This window comes from Gorilla gorilla, chromosome X (genome assembly GCF_029281585.2).
Source record: "Gorilla gorilla gorilla isolate KB3781 chromosome X, NHGRI_mGorGor1-v2.1_pri, whole genome shotgun sequence".
Classification (NCBI taxonomy): Eukaryota; Metazoa; Chordata; class Mammalia; order Primates; family Hominidae; genus Gorilla; species Gorilla gorilla.
In genome coordinates, this window is record NC_073247.2 from 65837172 (window position 1) to 65864196 (window position 27025).

A 27025-nucleotide genomic window follows, 5' to 3' on the forward strand; every position below is an offset into this window, starting at 1 on the left:
GTTTCTCATAAAGGGCTCTTACTATTTTGAGGTATGTTTCTTCTGTGCCTAGTTTGTTGGAGGTTTTTTATCATAAAGGGATGCTGGGTTTTATTGAATGCTTTTTCTGCATCTATTAAGATGATCATATGGTTTTTGTTTCTAATTCTGTTTATATAGCAAATCACATTTATTGACTTGTGTATATTGAACCATACTTGCATCCCTGGGATGAAGCCCACTTGATCTTGGTGAATGATCTCTTTGATGTGCTGGTAGATTAGGTTTGCTAATATTTAGTTGAAGATTTTTGCATTTATGTTCATTGAGTATATTGATTTGTAGCTTTCTTTTTTTGTTATGTCCTTTCGTGGCTTTGGTATTAGGATGACACTGGCTTTGTAGAATGAGTTAAGGAGGATTCCCTCATTCTCAATCTTTTGGGACAGTTTCAGTTGGATTGGCATCAGGTCTTTGACTGTCTCATAGAACTTGGCTATGAATCTATCTGGTCCTGGGGTTTTTTTTTTTTTGGTTGGGAAATTTTGGGTTTTTGTTTCTTTTTTTTTTGAGACAGAGTCTCGCTCTTTCGCCCAGGCTGGAGTGCAGTGGCGTGGTCTCGTCTCACTGCAAGCTCTGCCTCCCAGGTTCACGCCATTCTCCTGCCTCAGCCTCCCGAGTAGCTGGGACCACAGGTGCCCGCCACCACACCCGGCTAATATTTTGTATTTTTAGTAGAGACGGGGTTTCACCATGTTAGCCAGGATGGTCTCAATCTCCTGACCTCGTGATCCGCCTGCCTCGGCCTCCCAAAGTGCTGGGATTACAGGCTTGAGCCACCGTGCCCGGCTGGGTTTTTTTTTTATTACTGATTACGTCTCACTAATTGTTAGTGCTCTGTTCAGGATTTCTATTTCTTTTCCTGATTGAAGCTTGTGTGGTTGTATATTTCCAAGAATTTATCCATTTCCTTTAGATTTTGTACTTTGAGTGCATAGAAGTGTTCATGGTAGTCTCAGTCATCCTTTGTATTTCTGTGTTTATCAGTATGATGTTTCCATTTTCATTTCTGATAGAGCTTATTGGAATCTTCTTTTCTTGCTTTATCTAGCTAGTGGTTCATTAATTTAGTTTATCTTTTCAAAGAACCAACTTTTTGTTTCATTGACCATTGTATTTTTTTAATTTATTTTCAATTTTCTTGAGTTCTACTCTAATCTTTGTTATTTCTTATTTCTTTTCTTCTGCTAGCTTTGGGTTTGGCTTGTTCTTGTTTCTCCAGTTCCTTGAGGTGTGATGTTAGGTTGTAAATTTGTGATCTTTTTGTCCTTTTGATGTAAGCATTTAGTGCAATAAACTTTGATCTTAGCACTGCTTTTCCTATATCCCAGAGATTTTGATAACTTGTGTCAGTATTTTAATTCATTTCAAAAAATTTTATAATTTCCATCTTGATTTTATTTTTGACCCAAAGATCATTGAAGAATAGACTATTTAATTTCCATATATTTGTATGGTTTTGAGAATTCCTCTTGGAATTGATTTCTGGTTTTATTCTGCTTTGGGCTGATTTGATACTTGATATGATTTTGATTTTTTAAAATTTATTAAGACTTCTTTTGTGGCCTGATATATAGTCTATCTTGAAAAAGTTCCACGTGCTGACAATAAGAATGTATATTCTGCAGTTTTTGGGTAGAATGTTCTGTAAATGTCTGTTAAATCCACTTGTTCTAGAGTCCAGTTTAAGTCCAGTGTTTGTTGACTTTCCGCCACAATGATCTATCCAGTGCTGTCCATGGCGTGTTGTAGTCCTCCACTATAATTGTATTGCTTTCTATCTCTTTTTCTTAGGTCTAGTAGTTTCTGTTTTTATGAATCTGGGAGCTCTGGAGTTAGGTGTGCATAAATTTTGGGTTGTTATATCTTCTTGTTGAATTGATTTCTTTATCATTATATAATGACATTTTTTGTCTTTTTTACTGTTGTTGATTTAAAGTCTGTTTTATCTAAGAATAGTTATTCCCACTCGCTTTTGGTTTCCATTAACATGGAATATTCTTCCTACCCATCTACCTTAAGTCTATAAGAATCTTTACAAGTTAACTCGGTCTCTTGAAGACAGCAGATATTTGGTTTGTGATTTTTTTCCATTCTGTCCATCTATTATCTTTTAAGTGGCACATTTAGACCATTTACATTCAATGTTAATATTGACGTGTGATGTACTGTTGCAGTCATCGTGCTGCTACCTAGTTGCTTGGTTTTCTTCAGTGTGTTACAGTTTTATAAGTCCTGTGAATTTTTTGCCTTCAAGTGTTTTTATACTGGTGCATATGACCTTTCATTTAGATATTTAGAACTCCTTTTGCATTTCTTATAGGTCTGGTCTGGTGGAGACAAATTCCATCAGCATTTGCTTGTCTGGGAGAGACTTCATTTCTCTTTCACGTATGCAACTTAGTTTTGATAGATACAGAATTCTTGGCTGACAGTTATTCCGTTTGAGGAGACTAAAGATAGGACTCAATCCCTTTTGGCTTGTAAGGTTTCTGCTGAGAAGTCTGCTGTTAGTCTGATAGGTTTTCCTTTGTAAGTTATCCAATGCTTTTGTCTCACTCTTCTTAGAATTCTTTCCTTCATGTTGACTTTAGATAGCCTGATGACTTGGTAATGTCTTTTTTTATAATGAATCTCCTAGGAGTTCTTTGAGCTTCTTGTATTTGGATGTCTAAATTTCTAGCAAGACCAGGAAAGTTTTCCTCAAATATTTCCTCAAATGGGTTTTCCAAGCTTTTTGCTTTTTTCTTCTCCCTCAGGAACACCTGTGATTCTTAGATTTGGATGTTTTATACCTAAACCCATATTTACTGGAGACTTTGTTCATTTCTTTTAATTCCTTTTTTAAAATTTTTATCTGATTGTGTTAATTTGAAAGCCTTGTCTTCAAGCTCTGAAATTCTTCTTTTACTTGGTCCAGTTATTTCTTTATGTTGGTTTCTAACTTTCTCTTGGATATCATTTAGCAACCTAATAATTAACATTTTGAATTCTTTATCTGATATTTCAAAGATTTCATTTTGATTTGGATCCATCACTGGAGAGTTAGTGTGATCTTTTTGGGGGTGTTGTAGAACTCTGTTTTTGCATGTTGCCAGAATCATTTTTCTGGTTCCTTCTCATCTGGGTGGACAATTTCGTCTTATTATTTTTGAATTTATTTCGGATTTTACTGGGTTTTTAAATGTTTTTCTCTCCTTGAGTATGTGACTTTAATGTGTGTAGTGTATGGTCACCTAGCTTTGGCTCTGGGTGCTTTCAGTGGCAAAGACTGTGTATGAGCTCTTTGGTTGTAGAGAATCTTTGTGCAATGGCTTTCTTAGCTGCTGGTTGTAGTAGCAGTGTGCTGGGTGTGTGAGAAGGCTCACTGTCTCCCATGGGCCAGAATGGCAGAGGTCTCATGAAGCTTATCTCATTTCCCCGTGGTGTATATTTTGTTATTTTTGTGAAAAATATACTGGGGAAAAAAATAACAAAGTGCATACCACTGGGGAATGAGATAAGCTTCATGAGACCTCTGCCATTGAATAGTTCAGCCTTCATGCTAGTACAGGCACCCACAGGTAAAAACCAGCTGCAGCTGAAGCAGGTGGGTGTATGCAGTACCCCATTTGTGGGCAGAAGGCCCAGCCTTGACTGAGCTGGCTGGGGGAGCTCTCAGTGAAATGTACTGAGGTCTTTACAGGGGGACAGAAGGGAGCCACCTCAGCTCCTCTCCCAGGCCAGCAGGAAAGCCATCTGCTTCCCCATCATGCCCTTGTCCCAGTGTTCTGGATATTCAGATCAGACAATCACCTCTGTCCATCTGCGGGAATGCTGACATTCCATGTAAAGAGGGGTTGTGACTTTACTTCTTGTGCAAGCCTGAACCCAGAGGGCACTCCTCTTGTGGAGATGTAGTCACCCTGAAGTGCTCCAGAAAGACTGTCTATAGGCACACTCATGCTGAGTTCCTGGAAGAGAAGCCCCAGCTGTATCTGCAAGTGGTGGGCAAGGGAGAGAAGTTTCCTTCTCTGGGTCCCTTCATGAGCACTGGAGCTGCCTGACTGCTGGGGTAGAACTGCAGTTTTTCACCACTGAGCATGGCCTTGCACCTGTGTCTCTGCTGAAGGAAACTTCCCACAAGTGGAAACTTCTGGGACTCAAGGCCTGCAGTCTGGTTTCTTTTGTCCCACAGGGTGCTCCCTTGATGTGGTGCACTCCCTGTTCCCATAGGTGTGGCAGTCCCTCAGGGCCAGACTACTGCAAATCCTGCTGCGCATCTGGTCTAGCCACCTTGTGGGGCTTCCACACTCTAAGCTGGTGCTGGGGGAATATGTGCAAGGCATCCAGTGATGTGAAGACACAAGGATTGAAGGTCCCTGAGCAAAACAAAGTCTCACAATGGGTGCACATCCAGCATGGCACCCACTGCTATAGCTCAGGTCCAGGGGGAAAGTGTGAAGGGACCTTGTGCGAGCAAGGTAGTGCCCTTGAGGAGTCCCTAAATCGCAGCCCACTCTGGTACTTGTGCTCGTGAGTGCAAAGAAGTCCTCTTTGAGCTTGGATACCAGCAGTCTGCTGCAAGGGCCAGAGAGGCCAAGAGCACTCCCACCTCCTCTGTCCGCAGATTACTAAGTCTCTGAGGGTTTGATCTCTGCCAGCTTCTTGTTACTTTCTTTTTTCTTTTTTGGTGTGTCACAGATTCTTCCACTGAACTCTCTGATAAGCTCCAGCACTCTCCGCTTAACATTCCATTTGGGCTATGATTATTCACCTGTAATTTTGGTTCTTCCTTCTGAGGAGAATTGGTCACTGATGCTTCTTATCAGCCAAGTGGAGAAGCTCTCTGATGCCAAAGGCTGTGGGACAGGTCTGCAGGATGTGCAGTGGCTTAGGCTCTGCTCTGAGCTTCAGAGGGGGACAATGTTGGGTGGATCTGGACCAAGCTGTCCTGCCCTCTGGTCTCCCAGCAGGTATAAGCACAAGCTATGATAAGGGTAGCAGGGGAGTGACATAGACTCTGAAAGATTTCCCTGGCTAAAAATAGCCTTAGTGTGATGGCTTTCTGAAATCCCAGCTATAGTAGTAATGTACTAAGCACATGAGTAGGCTCAAGACCTCCCGATTAGCTGGGATGGTGTGGGTAAATGATGTTAGCTGAGGTCACGCAGAAGTTTTCTCCTTCTCAAGTGGTGTGTTATTGTGTCAGCAGATGCTGTAATGGGCTGCACCAGTTGGCCTCTAGCCAGGAGGTGGCATTTGTAGGAGAGAGCCAGTTGTGATGGTGGCCATGGGATTTGTGCCTGGCTTATGATACTCAGGGGAAGAACTTGTGTCTCAGGCGATGGGCAAGGCCATGGAACTCCCAAAAGTCCCTGTCTGTTGTGTTATGCTACCAGGGCAGGTGGAGGGGCAAACTGGGTTTGGGCTGGGTCAAACAGATTTGCACTCTGGCTCCCCATGTGTAAGCACAAGCAGTGGTCCCAGTGGGGCTTGGAGGGCAGTTCCCTGGCCACTAGGGTAATGTTCCAGGGAGAAGCACAACTGACTCTGCTGCACAAAAGAATCCACATTGGGAGAAGGAGTAGCAGGTGTCAGTGAGACCCACCCAACTCCCACAGCTTTGACAAGGTAGGTATCACATCCACAGTCTTCTGCTAGCAGCAGCTAGCTGGATCCCAGGCAGTCTCTGTTAAGAATGCAAAACTGCCCCAGGCCATAAGCCTTCCTGCTGCCTGAGACAGAAACTATGCCTTTCAGGCCTCACCTCTCCCTGTTTGTTCAGGAAGCTGGGGCACTTGGCTGCTGGTCTTGTGGCAAGAGCGTACTTCCCACTCGCCCCTCAGTTCTGGCCAAGGGAGTTTGTCCTCACTCGAGAGATTAGACTGCAGATCTCAGTTGGGAGCTTCTCCCATCCTGTGACCACTGCCTGAGTTAGCTGTGAGGTTCCTCTATCAGGAATGGTTTCCTTCTGTCCCCACTGGGGTTTCAGGGTACATGCAAAGTACTTCTCAATACCACTCTTTTTCATATACTTCCCACTGCTCACCAGATCAACTGCAGTGCTGGGTAGGGTTAAGGTGCTCCCCTGTGGCCTGGCTTGCTCAGCTTCTCAGTGGGAATGTGTATCAAGGAGACATTGTCTCCCCCTTTCATGCTCTGGAGACTGACAGTGGTCTGCCTGGCTCATGGTGTAGGTTGCTGCCCACCACTTCTTTCAAAGTGTCTGAAGCTTCTTTCAGTTTTTCTGTTGAGTTCCTGTGTTCCTTCTTGGATAAAAATTTACACTGTGAATCTCTACGCACCACTCTGCTGTTTCCAAGCAGGTGAGGTCCGCTAACAAAGCCTTCAGTCTACCATCTTGGAAAAAAAAATCACTTTTGATTAATCATCTTATTATTTTCTAAATGCGTATATACAGATTTCCAAAGATAGATTAATATTCTTCAAGATACTTTAAGCTTAGTTAAGAAAAGTATATTCTTTATTTTATTAAAAATGTACTTAGAAGTTTTAAGGTAAAATGGTTAGTGTACTTCCCTAAATATCCATTTCAGCTAAGACTGGTGCAAAAATAATTGTGATTTTGCCGGGCACGGTGGCTCACGCCTGTAATCCCAGCAACTTTGGGAGGCCGTGGCGGGCGGATCACAAGGTCAGGAGATCGAGACCATCCTGGCTAATACGGTGAAACCCCGTCTCTACTAAAAAATACAAAAAATTAGCTGGGCGCAGTGGCGGGCGCCTGTAGTCCCAGCTACTCGGGAGGCTGAGGCAGGAGAATGGCGTGAACCCGGGAGGTGGAGCTTGCAGTGAGCCCAGATAGCGCCACTGCAGTCTGGCCTGGGCGAAAGAGCAAGACTCCATCTCAAAAAAAAAAAAAAAAAAATCATTGTGATTTTGAACCATGAATTTTAAATCATTATGACTAGGCTCAAACACATCTTTTGGAATGAAAATAGGAACCATTACAGTCAACACATTTTTGCCAACAAGAAACAAATTTGTTTATTCCTGTAGCACAAAAATCCGTGCTTTGGGATTCGACAAACTCTTGGAAAGAATTTTCTGCATCCTGCTGGCTGTGGAAGTGTTTTCCCTGCAAAAGGTTGTCGAGATGCTTGAAGTGGTAGTTGGTTGGCAAGAGGTAAGGTGAATATGGTGGATGAGGCAAAACTTCATAGCCCAATTTCTTCTACTTTTGAAGTGTTGGTTGTGCAATGTGCGGTCGGGTGTTGTCATGGAGAATTGGGCCCTTTCTGTGACCAGTGCTGGCTGCAGGCGTTGCAGTTTTTGGTGTGTCTGGTTGATTTGCTGAGCATATTTATCATATGTAATGGTTCCCCCGGGATTCAGAAAGCTGTAGTGGATCAGACCGGCAGCAGACCAACAAACAGTGACTATGATTTTTTTTTGCAAGTTTGGCTTTGGGAAGTACTTTAGAGCTTCTTCTTAGTCCATCCTCTGAGCCAATTGTCACCAGTTGTCATATAAAATCCACTTTTCGGTGCACATTCCAATCCAATTGAGAGATCATTTGTTGTTGCATAGGATAAGAGAAGACAACACTTCAAAATGATTTTTTTTTTTTTTTTTTGCTCAGCTCATGAGCAAACCTTTTGAGCTTTTTCACCTTTCCAATTTGCTTCAAATGCTGAACAACTGTAGAATGGTCGACGTTGATTTCTTTGGCAACTTCTCATGTAGTTGTAAGAGGATCAGCTTTGATGATTGCTCTCAACTGATCGTTGTCAGCTTCTGATGGCTAGCCACTGTGCTCTTCATCTTGAAGGCTTGTGTCTCCTTTGCAAAACATCTTGAAACACCACTGCACCATACGTTCGTTAGCAGTTCCTGAGCCAAATGCGTTGTTGATGTTGTGAGTTGTCTCCACTGCTTTACTACCCATTTTGAACTCGAATAAGAAAATCGCTCAGATTTGCTTTTTGTCTAACATCATTTCCATATTCTAAAATAAATATAAAATAAACAGCAAGTAATAAGTCATTAGCAAAAAAACATAAAGCGAGAACTGGACATTAAAATGATGTCTAACATAACCACATTTACTTAAGAATGTATTCCAAAATCAAATGGCAAATTGCAACAATACAAAAACCGCACCTAGTTATTTTCTTCTATGTGTGTATCTTAGGGTTCTCCAGGGAAGCAGAACTAACTAATCATGTGTGTGTGTATGTGCGTGTGCATAGAAAGACAGGAAGAGACACACACACGCAGAGAGAGGGGTATTTATTTTAAGGCCTCCAACTGATTAAATAAGACTCACTTATATTATAGAGGGTAATCTTTACCCAGAGTCTCCTGGTTTAAATGTTAATCTCATCTGAAAAATACCTTCACAGTGATATCTGGACTGCTGTTTGACTAAATGTCAGGATACTGTGGCCTAGTCAAGTTAACACATAAAACCAAATATTACAGTCATACCCCTTGTCAACTTGGCACTCATACACATCTACTGAAACCATACCTAATCTTCAAATAAAAACAATAACAAGGTCATACTTCCATTTAACATGATACAGTAATCCTGCATACAACCAAAAATGCAATAATCATTTTCCCAGAAGAGGATGTAAAGTTATTGACTAATGTTTACTCTTCTTTTACATTATAATGTAAAGTTAACAATACTTAAATATTATGATATATCATATGATATGTTCATGATAAGGGATTAAAAGGGAAAAAACAGACATTTACTTTATATACATATATACATATTCATAACAAAATCAAGATGAAGTACTCATGACAATTGCAATTCTCATTTGTATAACTGGTCACGTGATTTTTAACTGGTCTTTATAACTGCCTTATTCAGTTCCAGATTACCTTTGCCCACAGCACTCACCTCAGCTTGTTGTATTCTCTGGTGGGGTGACCCAAAGACCATTAGTGGACCTTCCTGAATTGGGCATTGTTGTTTTCCATTGAGTTTAATCACAGAGCATGGTATTACTAAGAGACATCCTAAGAGCTCTCCTATATTCCAGAAATACTCTTCTTCCTTATATCTATTTTGGAGGAGCAATCCAGTTTCCCCATAGTAGTCAGGATCAGTCAGTCCAGTCAGCATAGTAACTTCCTTCTTTGCCTGTTGATTCAGAGGCTTGAGGGACCCAAGGTGGCTGGTTGGCAGTCTTAACTTCCAGTTCAGTGGAATCACTATGTCTCCTGGTAGACACATTTCTGCCTTTGGAACTGAGACCTCTAGGCCAGCAGAGCATAAGGTCACAGGGGCAAGAAACAAAAATTTTGCTAGTGGGTCACTGGAGTGAGTGGTGGCACTCCAGTTTCCACCCCATGAATCCTCACTATAAAATTAAAAGCACCATTTACTGGACGCTGATTCAGAGCACATACAGCCTCCTAGAGAACCTTGCCTAGCTCTGCAAAGTATTGCAACTATCTAACATAGTTGGCACTGTAAATGAGTCTTCAAAAGGCCATTCTAACCAGGTATGATGACTCATGCTTGTAGTTCTATCTCCTTGTGGGAGGGTAAGGCAAGAGGGTTGCCTAGCCTCATTGAAATCCAGCCTAGGAACATAGTGAGATGCATCTCTAATTAAAACAAAGCAAAAGGCCATTCTGCCATTCTGTCAAGCCAGCTGCTTTAGGATGGTGGGGAACATGGTAAGACCAGTGAATTTCATGAGGATGAGCCCATTGCCTCACTTTATTTGCTGTGAAGTGAGTTCCTTGATCAGAAGCAATGCTGAGTGCAATACTGTGATGGTGGATGAGGCATTCTGTAAATCCATGTATGTAGTTTTGGCAGAAGAAATGGATGCAGGGAAGGCAAATCCATATCCAGAATGTGTAATTCAGTAATCATGTCCCTTCCATGATGGAAGCAGATGAGTGTAATCAACCTGCCACCAGGTACTTAGCTGATCACCCTGGGGGATAGTGCCATATCAGGGACTCAGTGTTGGTCTCTGTTGCTAACAGATTGAACACTCAGTCATGGCTGTAGTCAGATCAGCCTCGGTGAGTGGAAGTCCATGATGCTGAGCCCATATATAACAACCCTGCCACCATGGCCACTTTATTCATGAGCTCATTGGGCAGTTACCTGCATTGTTGGAGAAAGGGGCTGAACAGGTCATCCTATCTACTTGGTTATTAAAATCCTCTTCTGCTGAAGTCATTCTTTGGTGGCATTCATATGAGACACAAATATCCTCACATTTTTCACCCATTCAGAAAGATCTGTGTATATACCTCTTCCACAGACCTTTTTGTCACCAATTTTCCAGTCATGTTCCTTCCAAGTCCCTGACCATCCAGCAAACCAGTGGCCATAGCTCATGAATTGATAACTAATTGTACATCTAGCCATTTCTTCTTCCTAGCAAAGTGAACAACCAGGTGGTCAAAGTTCTGCCCATTGGGAGGATTTCCCTTTACCACTTTCTTTCAGGGCTGTCCCATAACTTTCTTTCTGTAAAGAAAGTTACCACTTTCTTACAGGGCTGCTGTAGTATTGCAGTTGTCCACTTCCAGATGGCACCTGCGTATCATGCAGAACTATCTGTAAACCAGTCCTGAGTTTTCTTTCTCTGTCAGCTGATTGTGGGAAACTCCCCATAAGGCCATAGTTGCAGGCTAGAAAAGAGAGGGTAGTATAGGCCGGACATGGTGGCTCATGCCTGTAATCCCAGCTCTTTGGGAGGCTGAGGTGGGCAAATCACTTGAGGTCAGAAATTCAAGACCAGCCTGGCCAACATGGCAAAACCCCATCTCTACTAAAAATACAATAATTAGCCAGGCGTGGTGGTGTGTGCCATGCGCCTGTAGTCCGAGCTACTCAGGAGGCTGAGGCACAAGAATCGCTTGAACCCGGGAGGTGGAAGTTGCAGTGAGCCGAGACTGCGCCACTGCACTCCAGCTTGGGTGACAGAGTGAGCCAAAAAAAAAAAACAAAAAAACAAAAAAACAAAAGTAGTATAGCAGGAATGGGGACTGTGGCCATGTTCCTTACTTGTTCATCCAAGGCCTACTTGAGCCTGATCTCATATATACCACTTTAATTTGGTGATGGAGTCCTACTGCATATGCACAACTTTATGGCTTGGTAGGTCAAATAATACCCAGTTCATGATGGGTAGCTCAGGTCTCATGGTTACTTAGTAGCCCATGATTAAGTGTTCAGTCTATACTAAGACCTAATAGCAAACCAAGAACTGTTTCCCAAAAGGGGTATAGTTATCTGTGAACAGCAGCTGGGCTTTGCTTCAATATGCTGAAGGCATGTGCTGCAGTTCACATATGGGGGCTTGCCAGTGACTCCAAATGGCATCCCTGTCTGCCATTGACACTTCAGGCACCATTGGATATGCTGGATCATATGACCCAAGTGGAAAGCAGCTTGAGTTGCAGCCTGAACCTTCTGTTCTGGGACCTACTCAAAACTGTCAGGTTTTTGGGTCACTTGGTAAATGGGCCAGAGTAACACAGCCAAATGAAGACTGTGTTGCCTCCAAAATTCAGAGGCTTGCTAGATGTTGTGCTTCTTTCTGGGTTGTAGGAGGGGCCAGATGCAACAACTTATCCTTCACCTTAGAAGGGGTATCTCTCCATACCACTGCACCCCTCAAAATTTCACTGAGGTAGAAGGCCCCTGAATTTTTGTCAGATTTCCCATCCTCTGACATGCAGCTATCTTACCAGTAAGTCTAATGTAGTTGTTGCTTCTCGCTCATTAGGTCCAATCAGCATAATGTCATCAATGTAATGGATCTGCCTAGTATCTTGTAAAAGGATGGTCAAGATTCTTGTGAAGGTGGTCAGGATTCTTGTGAAGGTGGTCAAGATTCTTGTGAAGCAAATTATGACATAGGACTAGAGAGCTGATATACCCCTGCAGCAGGACAGTGAAGTGTATTGCTGGCCTTGCCTGCTGAAAGCAAACAACTTACAGTGTACTTATGGTGGGCCTTAATAAAGACAGGTATGGAGAAAAGAGCATTTGTTAGAAAACTAGCTGCATACAGGTACCAGGGGATATGTTAATTTGCTCAAGCAATGAAACCACATTTGGCACAGCAGCTACAATTGTAGTCACCATCTAGTTAAGTTTATGACAGTCCACTGTCCAGGAGCCATCTGTCTTCTACACAGGCTGAATAGGAGATTTGAAGGAGGATGTGGTGGTAATCACCAACTCTGCATCTTTCAAGTCTGATGGTGGCACTAACCTCTGCAATCCCTCCAGGAATATGCAATATTGCTTTTGGTTACCATTTTCCTAGGTAGAGGTCATTCTAATGGGTTCCACCTGGCTTTTCCACCACAACAGCCTGCACTCCACAGGTCAAGAGACCAATGAGGGATTCTGCCAGTTGTTGAGCATGTCTGTTTCAATTTTGTACACTGGAACAGGGAAAATAACCCAGAAGAAGGTTGCAAGGACCCACTGGGCCTACATGAGACAGACCTGAGCTAAAACTCCATTGATTACTTAACCTTTATAAGGCCCTACTTTGACTGGTGGACCACAGTTACATTTTAGGTCTCCCTGGAATTAGGGTCAATTCAGAGCTAATGCTCAGTAGTAGATTATTTCCTTTTCTGTAACACACAGTCACCCTGCTAAAAGGCCACATAGATCCATTTGGAGGAGGCTGGGAGGAAGATTAACAGTATAAATACTTGGCAGTGTCCTTCCTCAAGGGGACCCAGGCTCCCCTTCATTCAAGGGGTCTGGGTTTGTAAACTGGTACAAGTCTGGGTATTGATTGAGAAGCCGTGAGTCTCCAATTTAATAATTCAAATTAAATTTTTTATCACTTGACCTAGAATTCTTCCACGTATACAGATCAAGTAAAAAATTAGTAGACTTCCCATCCATTTCACTTCTAGGAACATCATGATAACTAGCCAACACCATAGGTCTCTACGAGTCAGACTATTCTGATTAATGCTTTGACTCTGCTTCAGTTATGGTACTATGACCACCTTGTCTTTGGTGATTAAGTGCCCCCACTTGGTTCCTGCCATTCTAGGATCCAACTACTCCCGTCGCATTTAGGTTTCCCAATTCAGTGGCAGCAGTTCCCACTGAAAGTTCTAGCCTACAGAGAAGAATGATCACATAATTGGGGAAAGAAGCTGGGGCTGCCCTTACAAATTTATTTTTCATAGTCATGATGAAAGAAAGGTGTGTCTTCTGGAACCTTGCAGGTTTGGTGAGTAGGCCTTAAATGAATCTGTTAATACTTGAACATTACAATGTCCCTAAAGCCTCCTTTTCTATGGATCTCTTCTTCTAGAGTATACCAAGGCAGTTCTGGCATTTCAACTTCATGTCGTTTAGGCCACCTTTTGGTCCATGTTTCATCCAACCATCCAAACAAACTGTTAAAAGCTCTTTCTTACCCCATGGGCTGCAACATTAAGTGTGGAACCTCTGCTTAATGAGCTCCTATCGGTAAATTTAGCGTGATCCAACTTTATATTTTTTCCACTATTATCCTATACCTTTAATATCTATTCCCATACATATTTCCTTGGTTTTTGTCTGTAAATTGGAGAAATTATGTAGTTCTTTGGAGTATAGCATAATTCCTCATGGGTCATACTTCACACATCACCTTTAGGAGTCTGCTGAGACTTGAACTAGTTATAGGTGTAGAAGCAAAGAGGGGTAGTGGGAGTGAATCAGGAGTGTCTTGCATGGCAGATACCTCAGAGGAGAGCATTGCAGTTTTCTCAGGCCAAATAGAGTTAATATCAGATATGAATGAAGTGGCTGCTTCTACTGGCAAAGAAGACTGAGAATTTAAGGTTTCAATTTTGCCAGCTTCATCAGGATCTTCCCAAATAACCTCCATTCCAAATTTTAGAATCCTACTTCTTCTTGGTCAATGCCCTCACTTTATTAGCAGATGCCCTGTGAGGTTGTGAATTCAGTTCGCATTGTAATTCATCCACTTAAAGGATGAGATTCTGAATTTGGTTTCATCAGTCTCAGCTCTGCAGCTATAGGGGGTAAGAGTTTTTTTTCAGGGCAGTCATAGAAACTTTCTGGTCATTTATAAAGTATTTATACTGATAATTCAGATCTCTGAGCTCATCCTTTCTCTACTTTGTTCAGCACAATTAGGATCAGCCAGCCAATCTCATATTTGTTATTTTGACACAAATGTTCGAAATTATGTATGTGGTCACCTGGAACCTTGCCTCTTAAAAGTATTTTATTAGGAATATCCAGTGGTGGTATTTTGTGTATCTCTGCTGCCACATCACACTATAGATTATCAGTACTGTCTTTTCTACTGGAAAGTGAGTCATTAGGGCCTTTAAATCTAATCAGATTAGAGAACCAACCCCAGAACCAATTTAGAAAACTCATCCTTAAGATTATTCTCTAGAATCACTCTCAGTACTGAAGTCTGTGTTAGGGTTCTCCAGAATAACAGAATTAATAGAATATGTGAATATACATATACATACATACATACGTGTGTGTGTGTGTGTGTGTGTGTGTGTGTGTGTTTAGAAAGAGAGATATTGAGAAAGATTGAGATTGATTTTAAGGAACTTTCTCAACTAATTGTAGAGACTAGCAAGTCCAAAATTTGCAGGGCAGGCTGACAGACTGGAGACCCATGGAAGAGTTAATGTGGAGTTAATTTTGTGGTTCGGGTCAGAAAGCAATCTGGAGGCAAAATTCTTTTTTCTTGGGGAAATGACAGGCTTTTTCTCTTAAGGCCTTCGACTGATTGGATGAGGCCCACCCACATTATTCAGAATAATACTCAGAGTCTACTGTTTCAAATGTTAATCTTAACTAAAAAAATGCCTTTGCAACAACATACAGATTGGTGTTTAACCAAATGTCTGGGTATCATGGCCTAGCTAACTTGACACATAAAATTAACCATAACAGTGTGTATGTACATATTTAACAACAATCCACTGACTCCTGGGAAAATATCTGTGTATATATATTTATATAGATATTTTTCCATATCTATATATGTGTCTGAGAAAGATATATACAAGGGTTAAAATATTTTCATTTATATATTCTTGGTATGTGTATAACTATCTTAAAATGACCCAGATTTGGTGCTTTGGAGTGTTTGATGTATTTTATTAAGACTCCTCTGTATGATAAGCTTTATTTATAAACATAGTGCTCGTAGTGAGTATTCAGCATAAGCAGGATAGGCCTGAAGAATTCTAACTATTGTGCTTTTAGACCTGACCAGAAACAGTTTCTGCCATCCTAGTTTGTGAAATAGACATACTTAAAATTCCTCTTAGAAAGGAACAAAAGCTCCTGGTTAAAATATGATAAAATAACTACATCTTAGCTTGAAAGATGGGAACTATCATATGCTGATCAGTATGTTGGGCTTTTTAATTTAGATTTTTAAAGAGCGAGAAGAAGATTTGAGGCGTTTGTCTCGCCCATTGGAATGTTCTTGTTTCCGAACATCTATCTGGGATGAAACCCTCTATAAGGTGTGTATGTCTCCCTGAGTTCCCTCATTTTAAGAGCATGAAAAAAAACCTAGAAGGATATTAACAAAACTAAAAGATTTTAAACTATTTCGTAGCCATCTAGATTTGTTGTACTAAAAAGAAAAATAATCTGCAGCAAACTGTTTGAAGAATATCAAACTTAACATTAAGAGACTTGGGTTTTGATCTTAGATTGGGTTGACATAGCTACCAAGTCACACTGAATTAGCCAGTTTGGTCATGATTAATTTGATACTGGTCTTTGTAATAGCAGAGGTTTCACTTACTGGCCATCATCCATTTTGACCTGTTGTGGTCTCAATGCTGATTGGAGTTGTATCTAGTATTCAGGTACTTCTACATGATATAAGCTAGTCTGCCTAAGTTTGGATGGCAATAAAATGAAAATATTTAGGGAAGAGATTGGAGAAGGAGTCTTAGAATCAGACATGTTATGCCTAGCATATGGTATAATAGCTTCAACTTTCATGCCAAATTGGAGACAAGCATTCTTTCAACCAGAAGTACTGTTCCCATTGCTGGAATGGATACCACACTGCTTACACTAATTATGGAGGTTACAACAATAGCTTTGTTATGGATGAAGCTGAAATTACCTTATTGGCACATAGGCTCCTTATTCTGATTCCTCCCTTTCTCCTACTGATCTAGTTATTTGAAGGACTAGGTCCTTTTGGATCCTTCTGTAGTTAGCCCTTCCCTTCAGACTGCTTCTGGTATCCATTGACAAGTCTGACTCTGGGTAGGAAAGCACCCTTCTCTGTCACTGGTAGCTACAGCCTCAGTATCAACAGCATCTGACAAGTATCTACAACCAGAAGCACAGAAACCTGATGTGGCAAGGAGAAAAACCATTGGACTTTTAAATAGCCATTGCTTTTTTTTTTTAACTAATTCATTTTCCCCGATATTATGTTGACCCAGCCTCACTCTAATAACAGATCATTTTGAGATACCTGTCTAGGAAATACTGTTCTAGATTAATATGGGCCGAATTTCTCTCAAAGCCTTATTCCCATAGAACAGGTAACCGTGAATAAGGATGGACATGACGCACTGATAAGAACCAACTGCGGTGTGAAGGATGGCAATACATAACACGACCAAAGACAATTGGCTAATCACAACACTGCTGTGAGTGACAATGTCTCTGCTGTGGTTAGCTTTGGTGCCTTCTCCAAGGTAAATTCAGCAGTGACATTAACACCGACCTGGGAACTTGGAACCTGAACCCTCATGCCTAAGTAATAAAACTAATTGGAACAGAGACATGGCACTTCTGTCTCTTACATCAATGTTGCATAGAGCTAACTTAAATTTTTATATTAAGTTTTATTCAACAAGCACTCTTTACATACCTGCTTGATGCTGTTGGATATACAAATGACTAAGACCAGGTTCCTGCCCTCTTGTAGGGGAGAGAAGAACAAAGTACACCTTACCAGACAAATTGGAGTGAGAGTGAAGGAAGTATTATAATGAAAATACAAATAAAAGAGCCTACAAGAATAGAGGGAGAGTGTGGTTAATTTCAACTGCTTACATTAGTCATACTCCTGGATGAAGTCAGTTTTAGGCAAAAACACAGTAGACCATTTTGAATTCAATTGGATCAATAATTTATGCGGATAACAACAAACCTTTGGGAATGATAATGCCACTAGTTTCTCTTTTAATGGTATATTATTCTATTGAGGGGAGGGGCCATTTGTCTATGTGGCTCTGCTACTTTCATAAAATTGATTCTTAGGTATATGTTAAATATAGCATAATTAGGTTCTGATCTTTAGAGAAATCTACACTGTTGGACTTAAATATTTGTGACTAGATTAGGAGCTTTTTAACAAAGTAGATCATATTTTTCAACTTTTTTCCTAAGGCAACATGATGGCATTAAATATTTGTTTGCTTTCAATTATCAATGGAAAGAAGTTTCTCCAGCATTTTACAAAAGTGTTTGAACTTAAAAAAAATTCAACTCAAGGGTAAAAATCAGATGCTAGCTTCATTTTCTCATTTCATTTGTGTTATATCATATTTAATGTCAGTATTTGTTTGGGACTGGATTATCATCATATTTTGCTGTCCACATGTTATAGTGTACTTACTAATTTCAAAGGTCTGGGACTGACTAGCTGTTAATAATAGTACACTGTGTTTCTGTTCTGTTAGGCTTGGTCCAGCATAGTTTATCAGCTGATTCCCAATGTTCAGCAGCTGGAAATGAACCTAAGGAATTTTGCTGAAATTATCGAAGCTGATGAAGTACTTCTTTTTGAGAGAGCTACTTTTCTGGTAAGAACTTTCTGCTTTGCAGATGTACTTCACACTGTACGTTCTTTGTTTTCAGCAACAGAGAACAGCATGTCACTACTTTCAGGAAGAACCTTTTTCCCTCTTGTCAACTTTAGCATGTACAGACTTATTTATAAAATAGTATTGTCAGCAAGTGACCTGAAAGAAGCCCTTTGGTGTGTAGCTCTTTGGAAGTTAGTGAAACTTAGATTTTTCCAGGTATGTATTATTAGAGAGTTCAGATTGTTGGCTGGGCATGGTGGCTCACGCCTGTAATCCCAGCACTTTGGGAGGCCAAGGCGGGTGGATCACCTGAGGTCGGGAGTTAGAGACCAGCCTGACCAACATGGAGAAACCCCGTCTCTACCAAAAAATACAAAATTAGCCAGGTGTGGTGACGCATGCCTATAATCCCAGCTACTTGGGAGGCTGAGGCAGGAGAATCGCTTGAACTCGGGAGGCGGAGGTTGTGGTGAGCCGAGATCATGCCATTGCACTCCAGCCTGGGCAAGAACAGCGAAACTCCATCTCAAAAAAAAAAGAGAGTTCAGATTATTTATGCTAGTAACTGTTCATTTATGTTAAAGGATTCCTATTTCCTGTGGACTTTTATTATGAAATGTGGGATATTTTCCTTTTGAGAAAACTCACATCCTATCCTTTTCTCTAAAAGACTCATTGAAAACTTTTAATGTAGAAGAGACGTTATGGTCATCTCAGTGACATAGGAGTTCACATGAAGAAGTGGAGAGGGAAAGAGGCATGTTGGTATTTTTATTTTTCTTGTAAATTGAACTTAGCAACTATATTAGAGCCTATTGTTTGTATAACCCTGAAAGGGGGATACAAAAACCAGTATTGTATTTGTAAATACATTTTTAAAATAGCAATAATAGAAACTAAGGTGTCACAACACACTGCATAAGTAATTGCTAATTAGCCTTGGTAAATGTAACTCTTAAGAGCAGTTCCCAGTAAATAATTTGTTTCTGAGCCCTGCCAATGCTTGGTGATTTTAGAAACAATTCTTAATCTCTAGGGGCTTGTTTTCCTTCTACAAATATCTATATCATAGATTTATTGTGCAGATGAAAATGGGACACAGGAACATTGAGCACCCAGCAAGCCTTGGCATTTAGTTGACAAACTATTAAATATTGATTCCTTTTGCTACTATAGCAACAGGGCAGAGAATCCAAAGTACAATTTTTCCCTCTTCCTTTGTGGAAATATTATTTGTAACCCCAGAGGTATTTGGGAGCCATCTTTCTAGCTGGTATAGATGGGGCAAGGAGTCCTAATTAGAGTATCTTTCTGTCTCAGCCCACTGGCAGAGGTCACTTGCTTGGAATTGTGCTACCCTGAGCCTGTTTTTCCTGCCAGTGTGAGTAACAACGAGCAAGAAAGCTATTCTGTCTTGATGTACGTGGCAGGACCGAAACCTGCTTCAGCAGTATTCCCCTACTATGTCTGCCACACATGGTTGTAGAGGTTAACCTAATATAAGCTCCCTGTTCCTTACTAATAGTAACAGGTAGTTTTTGTTTCTCTTGAGACCAAGTTTAGATGTGACTGAACATTTTCACTGAGCGGGGTGAAGTCAAGCAAGGGGGATTTGTTCTTCCACTGGTATAGAAATTATGTTTTGAAATTTTCACATTGTCTCATGGAATTTCCCTGTGAGTTTTCTTCTGGTGAGTGACTCAGTTTTGCTTCCTACTAGACACTCTGCATCTGTATATTCAGCCTATAGGTAATACTTGTGTGGTTTTATTAAAATCTGAAAAAGTTAGAAAAAGTATTTTCAGCTGGTGTGGGTGTCCATCCTGAATAAGTTCATTTGTAAATATTCCTCAGGGATTGGAATCAAACAGTTAAGCTTTTAAAATACAATTCCAAAAGCTATTTGGTTAGCTTGGCCTTTATTAAAATTAAACACATGAAGTATACCTCAAGAACAGCTAGGAATTTTTGTTTTTCTTTTTGATTGATACTTTTTAAAAATCGAAGACCATCATGCGAAATATTGAAATAAAATGAATATTTAGTGATTAAAGTTAGAAAAAATAGCAGTGAACCAAAATAGGCAATACGTAAATGATTTAATTATAACCAAATGGTACTAGATGGGCCATCTGAATGGACGTTGAAACCACACAGAATGTTGATAAGATATAGGACAGAGGAAAAGACAATAAGCCAGGTGCCAAGTCTACCCTAAAAACCAGTGACCAAGGGACTGACAAATATCTTCTTTGAGGAGTAGCAGAGGATGATATAACTATTTTGCATGGATTCAAAGGACAATATTCTTTTTCATAGGTAATTTCTCACTATCAGTGTAAAGAGCAGCGTGATGCCCATAGATTTGAGAAAATAAGCAACATTATTAAGCAGTTCAAGCTGAGCTGCAGGTAAGAGATCTAGTAGGAATGATCTGTTTATCTCTTGAAAAAATTATTGTCATTTTTTAGAAGTTCAAATAACTATAGTTAACTGTACTTCTATATTCAGAATAGTTCCTTCAATCAAAGACAAAGCTAAATTCTAAGGGGCCTCCAGTTGACTGAAATGCAGGTCGTTGTCCTTTAATGCAAACTCAGCTGGTACAGAAGCGTATGAAAAATATCCAAACAGAATATCCTTTTGAGATGATTGATACTATTTGGGAAGAAATAAATAGAATATCCAAGGGAGTTTTGAAAAAGAAGGAGGAAGGAGAATTTGCCTTACTGAATACCAAAATTTACTCTAAAACTACTACTTTAAGTATTTACTATTTGACTTTAAAATAGTGAGGTATTGATTCAGAAATGGTACAGAATGGAGAGTCTAGAAATGTTTAATCACATTGTGTCAGCTATTGTTAAATAAAGTTTGAATCATAGCATTGTGAATCTAGGAAAAAGGAATGGCCGAACATCATAATTTAGCAAAGATTTAATAATCAAAATCCTTACCCTGATAAAAGTTTGATTCCAGAACAGCAGGAATAAGTTTACTCTCTTTATGCCTTAGCACACTTTGAGACTTTCTGGAATGTTTATGCTAACATTTTGAAGAAGAAATAGCCAATGACAAGCAAATATAGTTGCCTTGTTTGTTTTCAAAGAAAAAAGATCATTTCTTGAATTTAAATGTAACTGAAAAGTTATATTAATCTCAATGATAAGGAAATTTCAACTTAAGATGCTTATTAAATATTGAAGAAGTCTTCTGAAACATGATTTTAAACATGGATCTAGGTCTAAGCCAATTTTCATTTCACAGTCAGTTTCAAGTGCTTTAGCCAGATGTGGTGGCATGCACCTCTGTAGTCCCAGCTACTTGGGAGGCTTAGGCAGGAGGATCACTTGAGCCAGGATTTCAAGGCTGCAATGAGCCATGATGGCACCACTGCACTCCAGCCTGGGTGACAGAGCGAAACTCTTGACTCATAAAAAAAAAAATTGAAATTTAAAAAATTTTAAAAGTCAAGTCCTAGCCCACTTTTGTCCCAGTTACTTTTCAAAACATGTTAAATTCAGTATAAGAGTTTCCTTGGAAAAAGTAGAGTTAGTGATTAACAATCTTAATGAAGTGGTGAATTGAGGTATAATGCTATACCTCAATCATCAAAAGATGTTTAACATAAATAAGAGCTTGTTGTAGTGTTATTATTTCATTCTTTAACCTCTCTTCTTCATTTTCCTATAGCAAGCTGGCTGCCTCTTTCCAGAGTATGGAAGTCAGGAACTCTAACTTCGCTGCTTTCATTGACATCTTTACATCCAACACTTATGTGATGGTTGTGATGTCTGATCCGTCCATTCGTAAGTTTAAACTTAGCTGACCTAGGTTCAAAGCCACATACTCTTTAAACAATTGTCCCAGAGGTAGTACTTTATTAGATACTTAAAAGCTGTTTTATAGTGGGGATGGTTACATAACAATGTGAGGGCACTTAATCCCAATGAACTGTATGCTTAAAAATAATTTAAATGATAAACTTTGTTGTATGTATACTTTACCACAATAAGAAAAAGTATTTTAGTACTAGTGGTAAATAGTTTTTATTTAATAGACTTATATTTTAAAGCTTAAAAATAATTTAGCTTCTAGGGTATTACGTTTTTCTTCATGGGAACTTCAAAAAGCAAGTCACAAAATCCAAGAATTTTAAAGAAAAAACCCAAATACATGATTTATGCTGCATCTGGTATAGATTTTTAAGACTAGTCAATCTAAGCTCTAAACTATTAAATGACAAACCATTTTATATGTCATTGCATATTCCTATGTACCACATTCTCATATTTCTGTTATGGGCATGAAGGGGTGTTTGATGCTTCCATACCATAATAACCATGACTATCACAACCATTGAAATAAAGGTTCTTGCAGTATTTTCAGGATGGTCCCAGAAATTTAAATTAATCTCTCATCCATTGGCTTTTGCTACTTTAGGTTAATATTAAAATATACATTTATGGGGTTTATGCTGTTAGCTCCAAACCAAAAGATTTTGGAAATTTATTTTGGAAATTTTGTGTTTAGAATATGAATAAATCTGCTTATTCAGAAAAATTAAACCTTGATAACTTGGGACCTCCTATTCCTGTATGTTCTCTGACATACATTGAGGGATTTGGCTCTCTTTTGTTTATTTGTTTTACTAGTCAGACATTCCTTTGGCTGCCCATACTTAATTCTGTTGGGTGTTTCCGCCCCCGCCCTCAGCTTCTGCAGCTACTCTGATCAACATCCGCAATGCCAGGAAACACTTTGAAAAGCTGGAAAGAGTGGATGGACCAAAGCAGTGTCTTCTCATGCGCTAAACATTGATGAATATTGTTTCACACAAAAATTAAAAGTTTCCTAATTAATGTTGTATTCATATATGTAGGCTCTGAAATGTTGTGATGCTTATTGCTTCTGTATTTCTTCTCTACTCCCTAGTCTTAATGTTTAACCTTGAATGCTATTAACTTAAATAGCCATTGAGGAGTTAGAAGATGAATTGTTCATGAAGTCGGTGTTACATAAAAGTAGGTGATATGTAAGTTTTCTGATAACAAGGTTCTAATAGTGTTTAAATGTACTGGCAACCTGGTTCCAATAGTTGTGTTTGCCAAAGCCTTTCTCGGCATCATCTTGTATTCCTTATCAGATAGTAAGTAACCTGTAAGTTTGGAGTATTACTGTTTTCTCAGCATGCATTAAAAATATTCCTTAACTTCAATTGTAAATAAACTTTTGGTGTTAGGGATTTCAATGTCTATTTTTCTTTTCCTTGTTTCTTCAACTTTGTCCTAAGAAAGAGTAAAGGAATTTCACAGTTATCCTAGGTGAAGGGGACCTTCTGGTTGGGAAGGCACAAAATAAAATTGGATGGGAAGAATGTAGCCAGATTATGGCCTTAAAGCGAGGCAGAAGAATTCAGATATAAGACATCTAAATGCGATAGGATATAGGAAAGCATTGTGGGCCTTTGAGCAAGGGAATTATGTGAAAGCAATTTTGAAAGAAAGTTAAGTTAGACCATATGTACTGACTGATAGCAGCTGGGGAAACTCTGGTAGTAATCCATGCCTGAAGTATATTTAAAGTCTATTCAGGATGCAACTGGAGAAGGAATGCATAAAAAGTGGAGGGAAAATAGGATTTATGAGGTCCAGGAGTGGTTAATTAGGTGTAATTCCATAACACCTAATGAGGTGTACCTTCATTATTCTATCAAGCAGTATTAAAACCTTTTTCAAGCTGGCAGTTGTCTTTAATTTTGTCCGCTAAGGAAAAAATGAAGCACTGTGAACTGTGAGAAACGGAATTTGATAACACAAAGCCCTAACCTTTTCAGTTTCCATTTGCAGGAAAAGAGAAGACAGAACCATTTAGGGAATCTATAGCACAGTAGACAGTAGACTCATCTCATTTCTCCTTCTGCATGTCATTAAGGAACTTCTTCTAAACCACTGGTCTCTCACCTTTTCTCATCTTAGTTTAATAGTCCTAGTTGAGGGATAAGTAGAGTTTTCACTGAGCAGCAAAAAACATGTTTTTTTTGCTACGTGACCTATGTTATGTAGAGTAAAACTCTCAACTTGTAAAACAATTTTATGGGAATATTTCTATCAACAGCTGTGTTAATCTTCTGCAGAAGGAGAGATTTAAGTGTTCCAGAGTCTATCCTATTAGCATCTAGGAAAATGAAAAGAGTTCAGGAAGGTGAAGAGTCATTGAACAGGGGTGTATTCTGTGACTAGTAATGAGTCATTATTTGGCATGTTGTTATTTTCAATATCTGGGGTGGGATTTAGAAGTGGGATTCACTTCTAAATCAGACATTCACACTACTTGAATGTGTTCTTTATAAGGTGGATAGATATTGATACATATAGAGACATTAAGTTAGATGAGCCCAGAAAAATCATAAGGTTATGTCTTTATCCTATTTGCCCTTAGTTCATTCAGTCCTTGCTCAGATTATAGTTATAACTCGGACATAGATGTTTTGAAAGGTTAGACAAATGAGGTTCTGATTAGACTTAATCCTTCTTATGGTGATGGCCAGATAGCTGTCTTTGTCACTGAAGACAAAAGAGTTTTGAGATATATATTTATCCAAAGATGCAGTCACTTAGAAACAGAAGTGGAATCAGGTGGATGGTGAAGTCATGCACACAGAAACAGATGGAGAAAAGAAATCAAAATTAGAGATGAAATGATACAGTGAAATAATGCTTTTTATAGGCCGTGTTACCTCTGTCAGTAGGATAGGGGCCGTTGGGTCTGAAACTTGAGCATGCCTCAGAATCACTTGGAGGGGGGCTTATTAAAACAGATTGCTGCCCCACCCCAAAAGTGTCAGATTCAGCAGGTCTGGGGTGAGGCTCATGAATCTGCATTTCTAACATGTTCCCAGATGATGCTGATCCTGCTGGTCCAGGGACTACACTTTGGAAACCACTGCTTTAGGGAAGGGAAGACGAAATGTAGACAGGAAACAAGTATGGGAAAAGCATGTGTTCACCACTTTGGCAATACTGAAGTGAAGGCATTATACCAAGTACAATATATATGTTTTAAACCACTAATTCTCAAAGTGATCTGTAAGTTTGAGAAGCACTGTTGTAGACAAAAGCAATGCCTGGGAAGCTTGTGTTTCATAAGTAATATGTTCAAATGGAAACCCTTGCTAGTATAAAGAGACTGTGGGTACTGATTTGTATTGGGACGACCTAGCTTGTTCCAGTTTCATCCAGCTTTATTTGGTAACTCAATAGGATATCAAGAAAAGTTAGGTAGATTGCCAAATGAAAATGGTGCTATCCTTTAGTTGAGTACTTACCAAGTATCAGTGCTTTATAAGGATTATCTAAGTTAATCTTCACAAGAACTACATGGCATAAGTACTATCACTGTCTCCATTTTGAAGATGGGGAAACTGGGCTCAGAGAAGATAAGAAACTTGCTAATAGTTATTATAGTAATGGCAAAGCTGGGATTTGAATTCGGTCTAACTGGAGCTCATGTACTTATTCTTAACCTTGAAGTTATATGGCCTTCCTGAATGTAAGGGCCTATTCAGGGTGGAGAGTATGAGGTGCACCCAGGTGTGGTACCTCACTGTGAGACTACCACTATTTGGCTACTATGAAATAGTAAAGCAAACACTCGTGAACCTGTCTTACTCCTGGTTTTACTGGAGCATAGGAAGCCTTACCACAGTAGGCAGTACAAAGCAGTCACCAGGAAAACAAAGCAAAAATCCCTCCAGCTTGAAGGATTTAGGTCAAACCTAAACAGTCTTTTAATATTTAGAAGTTTTGTCCCTGAATTGGGTTACTGTAAGCAGTTATAGCCTCTACTTCTCTGGGGCCATTTGTTAATAAAAATAAGAGGGAGAAAGTGTGTAACTTTGTAACTTTTTTAGGTCTCTCACAACAGTGCTTTGCATAGGCCAGTTTAATATTTCCCGCTCAAATTCCTAACTCTTCATTATAAAGCAAGAAGTAGTTAGGGCCCTCCTGTAGCTCTCACTAACAAAATTTCTGGCCTCATTAGTTAGTTTAGTCAAAAGATATTTTTTCAATACTTACTGCGTTTCAGACACTGTTTTTGAAGCCCAGGATATGAGAGTGAACAAAATAAAGCCCTTGTACTCATGGAGTTTATATTCTAGGAAGAGGAGACAGACAACCAATTAAGTAAACATAATATATTAGGAAAGACAGGTATATGAAGAAAATTTAAGCAGTAATGTGGGAAGGGGCTGGGGGCAGGCAGAGTAATGGCCCCATAGAGGATTACATCCTAATCCCTGGACCTATAAATATGTTTTGTTGCATGGCAATGAGGAAGTAAGGTTGCATATGGAATTTAGGCTACTAATCAGCTGCCCCCAAGATAAGGAGATCATCCGGGTTTATCCAAATGGCCTAATGTAATCATAAGGGTCCTTTAAATGTGGAAGAGGGAGGTAGGAGAGTCAGTGTCAGAATGACTTGCCATGAGAAAGACTCAATTTGCTGTTCTTTGTTTTGAAGATGGAGGCAGGGGGCCATGAGCCAAGAAATGTGAGCAGCCTAGAAGCTGGAAAAGGCAAGGAAACTGATTCTTTCCTAGAGTCTCAAGAAAGAAACAGAGCCCTGCTGACGTCTGGATTTTAGCCCAGTGAAACCCACATCAGACTTCTGACATCAAGAACTATAATATAATAAATTTTTATTGTTTTAAGACACTAAGTTTGTGGTAATTTGTTAGAGAAGCAATAGGAAACTATATTAATCAGGGTTCTCCAGAGAAATAGAACCAGTAGGGTGTGCGTGTGTGTGTGTGTGTGTGTGTGTGTGCGTGTAAAAATTTATTGGGAATTGGCCGACATGATTCTGGAGGCCGAGAAGTCCAAAGATCTGCAGTCGGCAAGTTAAAGACCCAGGAGAGCCAATGATGTAGTTAAGTCTGAGTCCAACGGCCAGAGAACCAGGAGAACTGATAATATAAGTTCCAGTTCAAAAGCTGGCAGGCTTGAGACTCAGAAAGAACCAGTGTTTCAGTTCAAGTCTGAATGCGGGAAAAGACTGATGTCCTGCCTCAAGGCAGTCAGGCAGGAGAAGTTCCCTCTTACTAATGGGAGAGTCAGTCTTTTTGTTTATTCAGGCCTTCAACTGATTGGATGAGGCCTACCCACATTAGAGAGGGC

The 27025-nt window shown here is 39.8% G+C and overlaps 1 protein-coding gene across 5 annotated transcripts in view; it reads left to right on the forward strand.

Moving 5' to 3' along the window:
- Positions 1 to 26561, forward strand: part of RRAGB (Ras related GTP binding B) — a 42356-nt gene extending 15795 nt beyond the window's left edge. For 2 of the 5 annotated variants that reach the window (XR_010132520.1, XR_010132519.1), the window contains 6 exons: positions 15430 to 15525; positions 17719 to 17841; positions 20164 to 20255; positions 21538 to 21653; positions 22780 to 22868; positions 26370 to 26561. Coding sequence is in view for 3 of the 5 variants with exons in the window: in XM_004064255.5 (XP_004064303.1) it covers positions 15430 to 15525; positions 17719 to 17841; positions 20164 to 20255; positions 21538 to 21653; positions 22561 to 22658 (525 nt within the window). In the remaining 2 variants the exon portion in view is untranslated. Of the gene's footprint in view, positions 1 to 15429; positions 15526 to 17718; positions 17842 to 20163; positions 20256 to 21537; positions 21654 to 22560; positions 23090 to 26369 lie in introns of those variants that run through there. The other 3 variants (XM_004064255.5, XM_004064256.4, XM_063703018.1) reach the window with 2 other exon arrangements.
- Positions 26562 to 27025: the final 464 nt, after the last annotated feature.